General features: G+C 46.6%; 1 protein-coding gene across 4 annotated transcripts in view; it reads left to right on the top strand.

Moving 5' to 3' along the window:
• Window positions 1-17684, top strand: part of GSG1L (GSG1 like) — a 276495-nt gene that overhangs the window by 86533 nt on the left and 172278 nt on the right. For all 4 annotated transcript variants that reach the window (XM_028841573.2, XM_028841571.2, XM_015125842.3 and 1 more), the window contains exon 2: window positions 13030-13077. In XM_028841573.2, coding sequence (XP_028697406.1) covers window positions 13030-13077 — 48 coding nt within the window. The remainder of the gene's footprint in view (window positions 1-13029; window positions 13078-17684) is intronic.

The raw sequence follows: 17684 nt of genomic DNA, 5'->3' as shown, positions 1-17684 counted from the left end.
AAGCCCACAGTGCGCACAGGACTACATGTAAATAGATCCCAAAGCAGAGGAAAATCCCTTGCACATCCTGTAGAGGACACAGGTACTAAACAAGTCGACAAATCCATATACAGGACAATTTCAGAGCGTGATGGTGGTCTCACTATGGAAGAAAAGCAACGCAGGTGCAGGAATAAGCGTGATGGGGTGAGGAGGGGTGAGGACCACCTTAAGTAGGGTGGTGTGCCAGCTGTTCTCCATCCACCCCTCCCTGTCCATTCCCTGCCCTTCTCTGTGCCCTAGGAACTGCCTGGACTCTGCGCCCATTGGTTTTGGCCAATAGGAGGCACCTACAGGGAATCAAGAGGGCAGAAGGAGAGAAAGATCAGGGCATTACTTTCTGGCTCGTCTTGTTCTCTCCCTGTTGAGGTTTTGACAGTGACTACATTTCTCTAAGGAGTGGCTCTCAAAGTGTGGTTCCCAGGCCGGCAGCATCGGCATCCTCTGGGAACTCATTAGAAAGACTGATTCTCAAGTCCTGGCCCGGAGATGCTTAAGTTCTGATTCTGAGACTTGTTAAGTGTGAATTTGGCTCCTGGTGGCAGCTCCTCCTCGATGGCTTCACCTTTTCCAGGCTCCTTTCCCTCCCCTGCCCCTTCAGACCTGGGTTTCCCATGGTTACCAGCCCCTCAATCCTGTCCACACCTCTATAAATAATTTCTTCACGCATCAGTCTTCAGTGAGCCCCTTGGAGGTGCCATCTGTTTTTTGCAGGGACCCTGACTGTCCAGATGACCAGCATGTCAGTTCATCCCCATCTAGACAGGGAACACCCTCTCCCAGTCACTGAGTCCCCACAGGCTCGCCTCAGTCATTGCTGGTCATTGAGATGGCTTGAGTTGGTGACCTTGAGTTGAGGCTGAAATTTAAGACCTGTCTCTGTGCCCCTGGCCTGCAAGCAAGATGCAATGGTGTGCAATGGTGAAGGCAATCACACAGGCCATTTCTCTTTAAGGCTATGGTGGATATGAACAGGAACTCTCACTTCTTCTAGCCAAGGAATGCCCTAGTCATTTACTCCTCTAGACCCAGTAGGATAGACCTCTGAGCTTCCACTCCCCAGGATAGCAAAAAATTCAGTCTCCAGTTTTTGAGATTTCCTTTTAGCCCCTGGGTTGTATGAAGTTTTCAGACCATGTGAGAGAACACTCTGGTCTTCCCCTACTCTTCCCCTCCCCATGGCTGGTGGTCATGGGCACCATGGGCACCATGGGACCCTCAATGGGTGCAAGATTTTGGCTGAGCTAATAACCTCTGATCCCAAAGTCCAGCTTTCCTGAGACGTTTTTCTTTGAAGGCCCTGAGATCTTTTAGGGTGCTGTGGATCCCCAAACATCTTCTCCCCTTGGAATCTGCTGGCCACCCTTTCCTTCTGCATGAATTACCTCTGCTGTCCCCTCCCTGAAGCAGGAAGACATCACCCTCCAGTGGGCCTCTGGGAATACAAGGGACCTTTAAGGGGTCTCCTTCCTGGGGCGGGAGATGCCAGCTCCATGCACCTTTGCTATCTTAGCAGCCCAAAGGGAATCAGATGGGGAGGGGGCAATGGGAGAAAGGGCATCTTCAAGGGCCAAAATGAGGCCGTTCCCAGGCAACATCGATGGGCATGGTGGAGACAATGGAAGGCGGAGGGCCAGGACCCAGGCTGGGGCCCACCAAGGAACCCAGAGCATCCCTGCAGCAGCCTCAGGCAACCTGGACGGCCACCCACTGAGTTGCCCCAGCTGTACCCCCCGGTGGTTGACAACAAGCTCTGCCGACCTACCCTATGATATGCACTATAGAAACACCAGCGTTGGTGATCTTCATGTTTTTATAGGTAGGGAAACTGAGGCACCAAAAGGTTCATGTTGATGTTACACATACAGTGAGTGATGGAGCCAGGCTGCACCCAGGCAGGCCTGGCTGTAGAATCCCTGCTCCGAACCAGTGCATGACCCCCTGGCCATGTGCTAGTCTCTGATGGTACCTGCATGTCACTCCTGTTCCCCCCAATTAGGCTGCAGAAGACTGTGGCTCATGTTTCCTCTGACCCCCATGTAGGTGAGAGTGATGATGACAAAAGCCATCTCCTAAGTACCCACTTTTTTTTTTTTTTTTTTTTTTGAGACAGAATCTCGCTCTGTCGCCCAGGCTGGAGTGCAGTGGCACAATCTCGGCTCACTGCAAGCTCCGCCTCCCAGGTTCACGCCATTCTCCTGCCTCAGCCTCCCAAGTAGCTGGGACTACAGGCGCCCGCCACCACGCCCAGCTAATTTTTTTGTATTTTTAGTAGGGATGGGGTTTCACCATGTTAGGTAGGATGGTGTAGATCTCCTGACCTCGTGATCCACCGGCCTCGGCCTCCCAAAGTGCTAGGATTATAGGCGTGAGCCACCGCGCCCGGCCAGCACCCACTCTTTTTTTTTTTTTTGAGATGGGGTCTCTGTTGTCCAGGCTGGAGTGCAGTGGCACGATCTCAGCTCACTGCAACCTCCACCTCCCGGGTTCAAGTGATTCTCCTGCCTCAACCTCCTGAGTAGCTGGGATTACAGGCGCATGCTACCACACCCAGTTAATTTTTGTATTTTCAGTAGAGACGGGGTTTCACCATGTTGGCCAGGCTGGTCTTGAACTCCTGACCTCAGGTGATCTGCCTGCTTCGGCTTCCCAAAATGCTGCGATTACAGACGTGAGCCACCGCGCCTGGCCCTAAGCACCCACTTTTTCCCAGGCACTGCATCTAAGCTCTTTGCCCATGTTGAGTCTTCACAAGACCCCTACAGGTGCTGTGCGCATTTCACCAACAAGGAAATAAAGGCACAGAAAGATGGGAGGACGTGACAGAGCTAGCATTTGCACTCAGCTCTGCTGATTCCAGAACTCAGAATATGGAGCTATTCTGCCTCATAAATGCCCCCGCCGAAGGATGGGCCAGTGCCATCATATGAGCCATCACTAAAATGAATCTCTGTTGCTTTTCTAATGTTGGAAGGATATTTTTAATAGGCTGTGATTCTCACCCTGAGTGCACATTGGAATCACCTGGGAGCTTTGAAAACTCTACCGATATATGGGCCCCACCCTGACCAATTAAATCAGAATATCTGTGGGTGGGGCCTGAGATTCACATTTCCGGGGTTAAGAACCACATAAATTGGTTGACCTAATAGAATTCTTCCCAGCTTTCAAGTTCCATGGTTCACCAAAGGTATGCTGCCATCAGGTGGCAGTAACATGCCACAGCTCTATGATCTAATTGTCAAGCCTCAGTCTGAAGTGTGTGTGATTGAGAGACAAGCGCACCTGTCTTAAGGTTTAATGCCCAGAATAAATCCCTTAACTAAACATGTAAACTTAATTGCCATTGATTTTGATATGGGTCACTTCTAAAAGCGGCAAGCCAATATGGTGCCATTTAATACCTAGCTCATTAATCCTTAGATAATCTTTATCACAGAGACTAAGGATTTGGAGGAAAAGCATCTCTTCTGTGTTTGAATTTCAGCTGTTAGACTTCTGGCCATTGAGGTATCCTGTGTTCCCTATGTCATCTCTATGACTTTTCCTTAAACCTCAGCTTTGACCTGCCTGGGCAGCGTGGGCTAAGTTTGATCATCTCTGCTTAAACATTTTCTGTTTAGCCTTGTCTATGTAGCAGAAATAGAAGTGTGAGAGCCATTTATTTTGGCCTTTCATGGATTTTCCCTGTCTCCATGGAGATATATTCCCAGGGGATTTCTTTCAGGACCACCCCCTGCCAGCTGTCCACGGTGGGAACATCTGGTTCTAGTAGGAAATCCTGACATAGCGATGGGAGCAGAGAGCTGGGAAGATTTTAGGATGTGGAGTGTGGAGTCTGCAGACCTGGGCTGAGTCTTGCTCCATTTCTTACTGGCTGTGTGGTTATAGGCAAGTCATTGAAAGTTCAGACCCTCACTTTGCTTGTCTTGAAAATGGAGATTCTCATTGAAGTTTGTTGTGGCACTAAAGAGACGGCAAATATCCTTTCATCATAAAACTGCTCAACAAACTAGGAATAGAAGGGAACTTCCCCAACCTGACAGAGGGCATATATTTTTAAAAAACCCACAGCTAACAACAGATTTTATGGTACAAAAATGAATGCATCCCCTCCAAGATCAGGAACAAGATGAGGATGTCCATTCTTGCCACTTCTATTTAATATTATATTGGAGGTTTTAGCCAAAGCAATTAGGCAAGAAAAAGAAATAAAAGAGATCAAGATTGGAAATGAAGAAGTAAAACTATCTCTGCAGATGATATGATTCTGTATATAGCAAGTTCTAAGAATCCACTAAAACTGTTAGAACTAATAAATGAGTTCAGCAAGATTGCAGTTTACAAGATCAATATACAAAATTTAATTATATTTCTATACACTGGCAATGAACAATTTAAAAATGAAATTTAGAAAACAGTTCCACTCATAATAGCATCAAAAATTATAAAATACTTAGGAATAAATTTAACAAAGTAAGCATGAAACCTATATTCTGAAAACTACAAAACATTGTTAATAGAAATTTGAATAGATCTAAGTAAATGGAAAGGCATCCCGTGTTCATGGATTTGAAGTTTTAATATTTTAAGATGGCAATACTTCCCAAATTGGTCCCATTACAGATTCAATGCAATCCCTTTCAAAATTCCAACTTGCTTTTTTAAAGAAATTCACACATTGATCCCAAAATTCTTATGAAAATGCAGGAGACCCAGAATAGACAAAATGATCTTTAAAATGAAGGCCGAAGTTGAAGAACCCATATTTTCCAATTTCAAAACTTACTTCAAAGCTACAGTAATCAAGATAGTGTAGTATAAGGAGAGACATATAGATTAATGGAGTAGAACTGAGAGTATAAAATAAACCCTTTTACTTATAGTCAATTAATTTTTGGCAAGTTTGCCAAGACAATTCAATGGAGAAAGAATAGTTTTTCAATAAATGCTTCTGAGACAACCGGATATCCACATGCAAGAGAATAAAGCTGGACCCCTTTTTTACACCATACACATAAATCAACTCTAAATGGATAAGAGACATAAATAGAAGAGTTAAAATTACAAAAGTCTTAGGGGAAAGAATAGGAGTAAACCTTCATGATCTTGGGCTAGGCATACCCTTCTTAAATATGACACTAGGCTAGGTGTAGTGGCTTATGCCTGTAATCCCAGCACTTTGGGAGGCTGAGGCAGGAGGATCATTTGAGCCCAAGAGTTCAAGACTAGCCTGGGCAACAAAGTGAGACCCCATCTCTATTTTTTTTTAGATGGAGTCTCACTCTGTCGCCTAGGCTGGGGTGCAGTGGCATGGTCTTGGTTCCCTGCAACCTCTGCCTCCAGGGTTCAAGCGATTCTCCTGTCTCAGCCTCCTGAGTAGCTGGGATTACAGGGGTGCACCACCATGCCTGGGTACTTTTTGTATTTTTAGTAGAGACAGGATGTCACCATGTTGGCCAGGCTGGTCTCGAACTCCTGACCTCAAGTGATCCACCTGCCTTGGCCTCCCAAAGTGCTGGGATTACAGGCATGAGCCACAACACCCAGCCTCTATTTTAAAATTAATAACAAAGAAGATATGACAACAAAAGCACAAGCAACAAAAGAAAAATAGATAAATTGGACATCATTAAAATTAAAAACTTTTCTGCTTCAAAGGATGTCATCAAGAAAGTGAAAAGACAGGCCACGCAATGAGAGAAAATATTTACAAATCAGATAACTGATAAGGGACTTGTATGCAGAATATATAAGAATTAATCATCCATAATAAACGGACAAATGACACAATTAAAAAGTGGGAAAAGGGTCTGAGAAGATATTTCTCCAAAGAAGATATAGAAATGGCCAATAAGCCCATGAAAAGATGCTGAACATTGTTAGTCATTAAGAAAATGCAAATTAAAACCACAGTGAGATACTGCATGGCACTGGCAAGGATGCTCATAATAAAAAAAGATGAACAATAGCAAGTGTTGGTGAAGACATGGAGAAATTGGAACCCTTATATGTTGCTGATGGGAACATAGAATGATGCATCTGTTTTGGAAAATAGTGTTGCAATTTCTCAAAATGTTAAACACAGAGTTACATATGACCCAGCAATTTTATTCCTGGGTATATACCCAAGAGAAACAAAAACTTGTCCACACAAAAACTTGTACATGAACGTTCATAAATAACTAAAATGTGGAAACAAATTCAAACATCCATTATCTGATGAATGGATAAATAAAAGGTGGTATCCACATCATGTAATATTTTTCTGTGGTATAAAGAAATGCATTACTAACATAGGCTACAAAGGTGGTTGGTCCTTAAACACATTATTCTAAGTGAAAGAAGGTAGTCACAAAATATTATTATATGATTGTATTGTATGATTATATGATTCCATTTATATGAAATGGTATTTCATATATTGTATGATCATATTGAGTGTATTCTATGATTCCATTTATATGACTCATACAATATTGTATGATTCCATTTACATGAAATGACCAGACTAGGTGAATCTATAGAGACAGAAAACAGATGAGCTCTTCCTTGGGGGTGGAAGGGTTGCAGGAAATGAGTGACTGCTAATAGGTACAGCTTTCTTTTCAGGGTGATGAAAATGTTTTAAAATTGATTGTGGTGATGGTCACACAGCGTTGTGAATATGCTAACAGTATACTAAAAACCATTGAATTGTATACTTTATTTTATTTGTTTATTTTTATTAATTATTTATTTATTTTGAGACTGAGTCTTACTCTGTTGCCCAGGCAGAAGTGCAGTGGGGCGATCTCGGCTCACTGCAACCTCCACCTCCTGGGTTCAAGTGATCCTCCTGCCTCAGCCTCCTGAGTAGCTGGGATTACAGGCATGTGCCACCACGCCTGGCTAATTTTTGTATTTTTAGTAGAGACGGGGTTTCACCGTGTTGGCCAGGCTGGTCTCGAACTCCTGACCTCAAGTGATCCACCCACCTCGGCCTCCCAAAACGTTGGGATTACAGGCGTAAGCCGCCATGCCCGGCTGAATTGTATACTTTGAATGTATGAATTGCATAGTATATGAATTATATCTCAATAAAATTGTTAAAGAAAAGGGAAAATGTCTAGCACATAAATCTTAAATATTATTGAGGTGCCCAGTTGGTGGTGAGAGCTGGGGGCCTGCTGCAGGAAGGCTGGCATCTTCCTTAGGCTCAGGAGGCACAGAAGGGAGGGCCTAGACTACTTCTATAAAAGTCCTTGCCCATGAAAATGTTTTAGGGCCATGAAAATTCTATGGGCCCATAAAAAGGATTTAGAGCTGGGCGTGGTGGATCATGCTTGTAATCACAGCAGTTTGGGAGGCTGACACAGGAGAATTGCGTGAGCTCAGGAATTTGAGACCAGCCAGGGTGACAGAGTGCAATCCCATCTCTACAAAAAATTAAAAAACTAGCCAGATGTGGTGGTATGTGCCTGTGGTCTCAGCTACTCAGGAGGCTGAGGCAGGAGAATCACTTGAACCCAGGAGTTCAAGGCTGCAGTGAGCTATGATTGAGCCACTGCACTCCAGTCTGGGCAACAGAGTAAGACTTTATCTCTAAAAGTAAAAAAAAAAAAGAAAAAAACTAATTTATTTTAAAATCAGAAGAAAATATAAACTTTTAGGTGAAGAAAATGCTTAATACTTAATATATTCATCTTTATGCCAATGTGGTTGTAAAATAGAATTCTTCTTATTATGTTTAAGAAGGGCCCCTAATAGGCAAAAGTGTGCAAGGCCCACCAACATTTTAATGTGGCCTTGGGTGTTGGTCTGAATTTGGCCATTACATCTCCTCCATTCCAGCAATATAACATTACAGAAAGTTTAAAACAATTCACTCAAAATCCATCCACTTCAGCACAGCATTTTTAAATTAAATTAAATTAAATTAAATTAAATTAAATTTAATTTTATTTTTTTGAGATGGAGTCTCACCCTGTTACCCAGGCTGGACTGCAGTGGCGTGATCTCTGCTCACTGCAACCTCCCCCTACCAGATTCAAGCGATTCTCCTTTCTCAGCCTCCCAAGTAGCTGGGATTACAGGCATATGCCAACACATCCAGCTAATTTTTGTATTTTTATCAGAGATGGGGTTTCTCCGTGTTGATCAGTCTGGTTTCGAACTCCTGGGCTCAAGTGATCCTCCCCCCTGGCCTCCCAAAGTGCTGGGGTTATAGGCATGAACCACCGTGCCTGACCAACACTTTTTAATTTTAATCCTCCCTTCTAGTTCTTGGCTGTCAGCAAACATCTCTTTCAGTAGGCTATACTCTGAGCACCTCTAACATGCTGTGTGGCCCAGGATGGTCTCTCAGCTGCCCTGGGCCTTATTGTCTTTTTCTGTAATGGAAAGCGTGAGTCCTGCATCTCAGTACAGAGCACGGGGCGGGGGCAGGGGAAGCCAGAATGCTGGAACCACAGAGCAGGGTTCACCCATCTGTGGCCTCGTGATTCTTTGGAAGGAGTGACATAAATAAGAGAGGAAGCACCTCCTTGTCTCAACACTTAAGACCTTTTGTGATCTGACCCCTGCCTTCCTTCTCAGACTCATCTCCCACTGCTGCCTCCATCTCTGCCTCTGCATTGATATGGGGCTGGCAGGAGGTTCAGGAGGCCAAAGGGGCTTCAAGAGACCTTATCAGAGAACTTAGGAAGCTCCAAGCAGACAAATGAGTTGAGAATGCTGAAAGCTTCTAGATCATTTTGACTCTTCAGGCCATGTTGGTTCCATTTCGACCCAATCTGTCTCTTTGTTGGGATCAGCAGTAATATCCTGAAGCCAGGGGTTGCAAACTCACCCTAGAGTTTATCCAATCTAGCGTCGCAGGGGCCATCTTGGTGGTTTAGGTGAGGCTAGGGGCAGAGCAGTAGTGGGCGGTGGGGACTGTGGCAAACCAGAGAGCTTGCAGGTGCCTTATCTAAAGGAGGCACAGCTGCCCGGCCCCATGTGATTGCTGCTGTGTGGGATTGCGGGCTCAGCACAGTCAGATCTTCTGATTCTTTCAGAGAAAATTACAAATCTGAATTTGTAGGTAGCAATTTACCTATTTTTATGATCCCGTGTAGGTCAAACAAAATGTGTTTGTGAGCATAGGTCCAGCGTGCGCCCCCTCTCTTTGTGAGAAAGGTCTAGAGGTTGGGCCATGATTTGCTCAGTGCTGCATCCTTGGTGGCCAGCACTGTGTCCCCGGCATCAGGGAGGCCTGGGAAGAAAGACTGAAGAGGGGAAGCTTCTTGTAGACGTAAGGTTTCAGTGGCATTCATTCATCCATTCATTCATTCATTCATTCATTCATTCACTCACTCGTGTGTTCATTTGCTTGCTCATTTGTTCATATATTCCTTCAACATTGTTTGTTTGTTTCCTTTTTCCTAGACAGGGTCTTGCTCTGTTGCCCAGGGTGGAGTGCAGCTTACTGCAGCCTCAACATCCTGGACTCAAATGATACTCCTACCTCAGCCTCCCCAGTAGCCAGGACTACAGCCCCGTGCCACCACATCTGGCTAATTTTTAAATTTTTTGTAGAAATGGGGTCTCGCTTTCTTGCTCAGGCTGGTTGGAAAATATTTATTAAGCAGTCACTGTACCCCAGGTTCTGTCGTAGCTGTTAGGAATCCATCCAGAAGGGAGATGGAGCGTGTCAGGGGAGGGACGTTTGGAATTTTAGATAGATTAAATGGAAAGCCCTCCTTGGGAAGATAATGTTTGAGAAAAATGATAAGGGAGAGGAGGAGTAAACCACTCAGTGCGAGTGAACAGTGCTGCAGGTAGCAGAGGCAGCCAGTGCGAAGGCCCTGAGGCAGGAGAATGTCCAGCACGTTCAAAGATCAGCAAGGAGACCAAAATGACAGGAGTGGAGTGAGCGAGAGGGAAGACAGGAGGGAAAGAGGTCAGGGTAGTGATGGAGAGACAGATCACAGGGGATCTTGCAGGCTACAGCGAGGACTTAGGCTCTAACTTGGGGTGAGTTGGGAATGCTGGGAGGGTTCTGAGCAGAAAAGGGACATAATCTGTTTTAGGTTATATCAGGATGCTTCTGGTCACTGTGAGGATGGGGCAGAAACAGACAGACCAGTGTAGAGGCTACTGCAGTGATCCAGGTGGGAACCGATGGTGGCTGGACCAGCGGAGGTGGCGGGAAGTGGCTGGACGCCAGATGCTTTGGGAAGCTAGAGACACAAATGAGATAAAGATGGCACCAGGGTTTTGGCCTGAGCACCTGGGGATGGAGGTGCCATTTACTAGCTGGGGATGCAGTGTAGACTTGGCCCCTGTCCTCACAGAGCTTGCAGCTTGCTGGGGGAAATAGACATTAATGTATGTGTAAGCCGAGTCCCCTGTGAGCTTCTATTTGTAAGAAAGGGTCTAGAAGAAGTAGAAAGTTCAGAAGAAGAAAAGGAAACTTTTAGGTGAAGAAAATGTTTAATATTTAATAGTAATATTGTATATTCATCTCTATACCAATGTGACTATAAAACATAATTTTAAAATTATTTTTAAGTTAAATTAAATTTTATTTAAATTTAAAATTTTTGGCTGGGCGCAGTGGCCCATGCCTGTAATCCCAGCATTTTGGGATGCTGAGGCGGATTGCTTGAAGTCAGGAGTTCGAGACAGCTTGGACAACATGGAGAAACGCCATCGCTACTAAAAATACAAAAATTAGCTGGGCATGGTGGTGGGCGCCCGTAATTCCAGCTACTTGGGAGGCTGAGGCAGGAGAATTGCTTGAACCCAGGAGGCGGAGGTTGCAGTGAGCCAAGATTGCACCACTGCATTCCAGCCTGGGCAACAGAGTGAGACTTTGTCTCAAATAAAATAAAATAAAATAAAACAAAATAAAATATTTAATTTTTGTGGGTATTTAGTAGGTGAATATATTTATGGGGCACATGAGATATTTTGACACAGGCGAACAATTCAATTACACTCTTTTAGTTATTTAAAAATATACAGTTAAGTTATTATTGTCTACAGTCACCCTGCTGTGCTAGCAAATAGTAGGTCTTATTCATTCTTTCTAACTATTTTTTTGTACCTATTAAGCATCCCCACTGCCCCCCCAATCCCCTACTACCCTTCCCAGCCTCTGGTAACCACCTTCTACTCTCTATGTCCATGAATTCAATTGATTTGTTTTTTAGATCCCACAAATAAGTGAGAACATGTAAAGTTTGGCTTTCTGTGCCTGGCTTATTTCACTTAACATAATGACCTCCAGTTCCATCCATGTGGTTGCAAATGATAGCATCTCATTCTTTTTTATGGCTGAATAGTACTTCATTGTGTGTATGTACCACATTTTCTTTATCCATTTATCTGTTGATGCTTAGGATGCTTCCAAATCTTGGCTAGTGCTGCTATCCACAATTGATAAATACAACAATTGTGCTATCCACGATGTATAAATACAACAATTTTTAATTAATTATTTAGTTTTTATTTAGGAAGGGGCTCATTAAGGCAAAATGGCCCAAAGCCCACCAATGCCTCAATGTGGCTGTGGATGCTGCTCTGCACTTTTTTTTTTGAGACGGAGTCTTGCTGTGTTGCCCAGGCTGGATTGCAGTGGTGCGATCATGGCTCACTGCAGCCTCCACCTCCCAGGTTCAAGCGATTCTCCTGCTTTAGCCTCTTGAGTAGCTGGGACTACAGATGCATGTCACCACACCGAGCTAATTTTTGTATTTTTAGTAGAGACGGGGTTTCACCATGTTGGCCAGGATGGGCTCCATCTCTTGACTTCTTGATCCGCCCGCCTCGGCCTCCCAAAGTATGATCTGCACATTGAATTTCCCTCCCTCTAGCCTTTGAGGAAACAATGTAACAGTAAAGAAAGTGTAAAGCAATTTGTTCAAAATCCATCCACTCTAGCACATCACTTTCTTTTCTTTCTTTTAAATCCTCCCTTCCAGTTCTTGGCCAAGTCAGCACACTCTCTCTTTTTTTTTGAGACAAAGTCTCACTCTTGTCCCCCAGCCTTGACTGCAATGGCACGATCTCGGTTCACTGCAACCTCCGCCTCCTGGGTTCAAGCGATTCTCCTGCTTCAGCCTCCCAAGTTGCTGGGATTACAGGCGCCTGCCACTACGCCCGGCTAATTTTTATATTTTTAGTAGAGATGGGGTTTCACCGAGTTGGCCAGGCTGGTCTCAAACTCCTGACCTCAGGTGATCCGCCCGCCTCAGCCTCCCAAAGTGTTGGGATTACAGGTGTGAGCTACCGTGCCTGGCCAGCACACTCTCTTTCAGTAAGTTATCATCTCAGTGCGACTAACTTGCACTCGGGACGACATGCAGAGGCAGACTCAGGACGGTGACCGCGCCCCGTAGAAAACCAAGGTGCTGTGAGAGTCAACAGCAGGAGTGTGTTCCAGGCGGGGAATAGCATGTACAAAGCCATGGTGTGGGGGCTGCACAGGGGTGTACCCGGAACGGGGGCAGAGGGAGAGGGCAGTGGGTGGACAGGCCAGTCAAGGCCTATTCTGGGTCCACATATGGGAATTTGAACTTTCTCCTTTGGGAAGTCATCGAAGAGTTTCAAACAGGAGCAAGCTGTGTGTGGGCCTGTGTTGGATGTGATCAGAGCTGTGTTTTGAAATGACCCCTTCAGCTGCAGCGTGGAGAATGAATTGGAGAGGGGCCAGAGTGGAGGCCCGGGGAGGCCAGTGTGGAGCAGCGTGGATTCTGGGGGGAGGCTGTGGAAGGGGACCCAGTTGCTATCGCCAAGGTGGAAGCAATGGGCCTGGATGGATGGGGTCAGGAGGTGGGAGAGTTGGCAGTTTCGCCATCCACGCTCCTGGGACGTTGGGCGTCTAGGAATCAGGGTTGGAGAAAGATGTCACTGGGCTTGGGTCAGAGACACTGGCTTGCTCCAGGGCTCGTGGGACGGGGCAGGCAAACCTCGGAAGCCCACGTGTCCTCTCACATTCTGAAAACGCTTCTCTTCTTTTCAAAGGTGAAAAATGTCGCAGCTTCATTGACCTGGCCCCGGCGTCGGAGAAAGGTGAGTGTGGCCCCAGCTCAGCTGTGGCAGCTCCGCCCTCTCTGGGGACATCTTTCCTGCCTTGGTGGCTCCCCAAAGCCCTATGACAAAGCGTCTCCTTCAGCATCCCTGGGCAACAGGGTCCTGGAAGCCAGACACCCTGTTGCAAAGCCCTGAGTTTCTTGAGCTCTCAGTAGAGTGGGAGAGGTTGGTGAATGGGGACTGCCTGCCCTCCCTGCCTGACAGAGTAGTCCTGAGGGTCACCACCCTTCCATTCCGTCCAGTGCATGCTGGGACTGTGGGAGGGATGATGGGGGTGTGGACGTTTGGTTCAGGCAAGACCGGTGTTGGGGTTTGCCTCCAGTTGTAGGATTTGACCTTAGAGGAGGGAAGCCAGGTGCCTGGCCTTTGTCATCTCACAGGTGTGGGGATGGCCAGTCTGATTGGATGCTACCATCTAGAGAGGTCTCAGTGGTGTTCAGAGCCTGACAGCAGAGGCTCTGAGCCCACAGAGATGTTCAGAGCTGTGCAAGGCAGTGACTGGATTATCAGGAGCAGGGCACAGCTTGAGTAGGGGGATAGCAGTCAGGATTAGGTTTAGTTGCAAGTAATAGTGACCCTAAATAACTGATTTCAATGGAGAAATTTATCTCTTTTGTAAAAGTTTGGAAGTAGGCAATCCAAGGTAGGTCTGCTCCATGAAGTCCTCAGGATCCTGGCCCCTGCTGCCCTCTCTGTTGTCCCATTTCCTTTTTCTTCATGGTCTAAGATGGCTGCCAGAGCACCAGTCATTGCATCTGCATTCCAGGCAGCAGGATGCAGGAAGGGCAAACTCTAAGGTTCCCAGAAGTTATCCTACAACACCGGCATATATCTCCTTGACCAGAACTAGTCACATGGTCACACCCAACTGGAAGGGAGGCTGGGAAATGTGGTCTTTATCCTGGGCAATGCTGTGCCTAGATGAAAGTCAGGGATTTTGTTATTGTGGAAGAATGAGAGAATGGACACAGGAGGAGAGCTTCCCTTAGGGACATGGGGGAGTGTGGCTGCCTCCCCACCTGCCTACCCTCTGCCACCCAGGAGATAGGCTGCCAAGAGTGAAACAGGTATGCATGTCTCTTCAGATAGCCTGGAGATTAAGAGAGGGCTCTGGGCTTGGGAGTCAGGGAGGGGAAACTGAGGCAGAAGGGCACCACGTGTTCCAGAAGCTGGTGACATTCTATTTTGCAGACACCGTCTCCTTGGAGCGCTCCAATCAAGTGGAGCTGGTGAAGTTGAGGGGCAAGAGACAGGGAACCCACTGGACCCTCAGTTCCCAGAAAGCGACAAGGACTCCCTACCCCCTCTCGACAGTCAGGACCGCCTCCTCCATTTCTTTGATGTCCCCATGGCTGTGTCCTGTTTAATTGCTATATATGGCCATCTCTGAAACATTTTGCTGTGCAGCTTAAGCCACAGCTTCCAAATTGAGATCACTGGAAAATACAATAATACGACCACTGCATGGCTGCTATTTGTTGAACAGTTACTATGTGCCGGATACAGTGCCAAGCACATTACAAGCATCAACTGAGAAACCTCCCCACAACCCCGTGAGGAAGGGGCTGTCATTTTCACTGCCACCTGACAGATGAGGAAACCAAGACTTAGAGAGATGAAGTCACTTAGGTCTCACACCTCATGAGGGGCAGAGCTGGGTGAAATCCAGGCCCGCGCTTCACACCTCTCCACTGTCTGCAGCCCTCTGGGATGTGCATCCCATAATTCCCAAGGCCTTGGAGCTCCTGGGTCAACTTTGCTCCAAATCTGGCTTCCAGAAAGCAGGGCCTGTGTGTGTGTACATGCATGTATGCATGTGTCCCGGGTGAGGGTGAGCGTGCGTGTGCACGAGCAGCTGCTGCTATGTGTGTGTACGCATGCATGCCTGTGGATGAGCAGGGTGAGGATGTGTGAATGTGGGCATGGGGGCGTGTACACATGCATACACACATGCGTGCATATGTGAGTGCAGGTGCCTTGTGTGCCCATGTGTGCATAAGCACAGGTGCGTTCTAGGGTGAGCACACACGGGTTATGTGCCCGTGTGAGTGCATGTGTGAATGTGAGTACGTGTGTGTGTGCATGTCTGTGTACAGTGGCAGGTGGGTGGCCTGTGCGCCTCCAGAAGGCATCAGGCCTTTATTTTGCTGCTTTTACAAGAGCCCCAAAGAGGTCGTATCTTTGTGTTTTACTGGCCTTGTGATTTTACTTTTAGGGCTTGGCAGCCACGCCGAGAACCTTCTGGCTGTGTATATAAAAATGTTTACAAGGAGGCTGAGTGGGCTGGCTTTGCCACTGAGGTGCTGAATGATTTTCATGTACTCGCTGTCTCTCAAACACTGTAGCTCTCGCTTGGGGTTGGCAGCCATTGGTCCAAGGCAGCCCATGTGGCCTCTCCCCATGTATACGGGCCCAGCCCTTCCAGTAGACACCGGCAGTAACATGACACCCTCAGACCCATCCATTTTCTCCCCACCACACTCAGCTTCTCCGTTTCACAGAAGAATCCAAAGCCAGAGAGACGAGGGACTTGTTCCCAGCCACACTGGGAGTGCAGAGTTGGATGTCCACACCCAGCTGTGTTCTCACCCAATGAATACTCTTTCCTTAGGTTATGGCTCCTGCACCGGCTCCCTCTGGGACCTCCCTCCTGGTATCTTTCTGATCTGCCACATATGCTAATCACGACACTGGCCCTAACTGACTTTCATATTGTACTTACTGTGTGCCAGGTGCTATGCTGAGAACTTGGCACACGTTGGCTCCTATAATCCTCCTTTTACAGGGGAGGAAACTGAGGCACAGAGCGACCACACAGCTGGAAAATGGGGGAACTGGGATTTGAACCTGAACAGTCTGGCTCTTAAATGCCTGGTTCTCCTGCTGAAAAGCTTAGGGCTTCTGAGGCCTGGGGGATATCTGTACCCGCTTTATCAGCTGAGGTCCGGTGAGTGCTTCCCTTCCTGCCTCCAGCTCCCGCTACCTGGCAAACCGTGGGCATGATTTCAAGATTTCCAGGCTCTTCTCAAATGCCACTTCCCCATTCCCATTTTCTCCAATACCCTCTTGTCCCCTGTTCACCTACCCTCTCCCTCCTGGCAAAATATTTGTCTGTCATCAGTTTCTTACCATAGCATCACACATTTTTCTTCATTTGCCTGACTATTCTAGTTTTGTGTTTTACATGGGAAATGTCTTTTTTGTTTTATGCTAGCCTAAACCACAACCATTTTTAAAATCTGGATTCCTGCCACAATCTTGTAAGTGGTTACCTTCTTTCATTATTGCCCCCTGATTTGCTTAGTATCCTTTATGATCTTTATTTTATATTTTGAGATGGGGTCTTGCTCTGTTGCCCAATCTGTAGTGCAGTGGTGCGATCATAGCTCACTGCAGCCTTGAACTCTTGGGCTCAAGCAATCCTTCTGCCTCAGCCTCCTGAGTAGCTGGGACTGCAGGTGCACACCAACACTCCCCAGCCTGGTGCCCAAATGGTCACTTTTTCTTTCTTTCTCCCTTTCTCCCTTCCTCCCTTCTGCTCTTTCTCTCTCTCTCTTTCTTTCTTTCCTTTCTTTCCTTCCTTCCTTCCTTCCTTCCTTCCTTCCTTCCTTCCTTCCTTCCTTCCTTCCTTCCTTCCTTCCTTCCTTCCTTCCTTCCTTCCTTCCTTTCTTTCTTTCTTTCTTTCTTTCTTTCTTTCTTTCTTTCTTTCTTCCTTTCTTTCTTTCTTTCTTTTTCTCTCTTTCTCTCTTTCTTTCTTTCTCTTTCTCTCTTCTCGTCTCTTTTCATCTCTTCTCATCTAATCTCGTCTCGTCTCGTCTCTTCTTTTCTTGGCACAGTCTCACTCTGTTGCCCAGGCTGGAGTGCAGTGGTACGATCTTGGCTCACTGTAACCTCCACCTCCCAGGTTCAAGTGATTCTCCAGCCTCAGCCTCCCGGGTAGCTGGGATTACGGGTGTGCGCCACCATGCCCAGCTAATTTTCTTTTTTTTTTTTTTGTATTATTAGTAGAGACGGGGTTTCCTCATGTTGCCCAGACTGGTCTCAAACTCCTGGACTCAAGCGATGCTCCTGCATCGGACTCCCAAAGTGTTGGGATTACAGGCATGAGCCACTGCGCCTGGACAAGTGAACCCCTATCCTGAAGCTACCTAGGAAACCCCAACCACCAGCCAGTTCATTAGCACACGTAAGACACTCTCATCACTCCAGAGGTTTCAAGGGCTTTAGTAGCTGTTTGCCAGGAACCATGAGATCAAATATATGGTTTTTATTTTATTATATCACAGTGTCATGATTATACACATTTGTTATAGAAATTTTAACAACCCTGGCCAGGTGCGGTGGCTCATGCCTGTAATCCTAGCACTTTGGGAGGTTGAGGCGGGCAGATCACCTGAGATCAGGAGTTTGAGACCATCCTGGCCAACAGGGTGAAACCCCGTCTCCACTAAAAATACAAAAATTAACTGGGTATGGTGGCATGCGCCAGTAGTCCCAGCTACTTGGGAGGCTGAGGCAGGAGAATGGCTTGAACTGGGAGGTGGAGGTTATAGTGAGCCGAAATTGCACCATTGCACTCCAGCCTG

The sequence above is a fragment of the Macaca mulatta genome, chromosome 20, assembly GCF_049350105.2.
Source record: "Macaca mulatta isolate MMU2019108-1 chromosome 20, T2T-MMU8v2.0, whole genome shotgun sequence".
Taxonomy (NCBI): Eukaryota; Metazoa; Chordata; class Mammalia; order Primates; family Cercopithecidae; genus Macaca; species Macaca mulatta.
The sequence above is the reverse complement of the archived record's forward strand: the minus strand, read 5'-3'. Positions and strand labels throughout refer to the sequence as shown.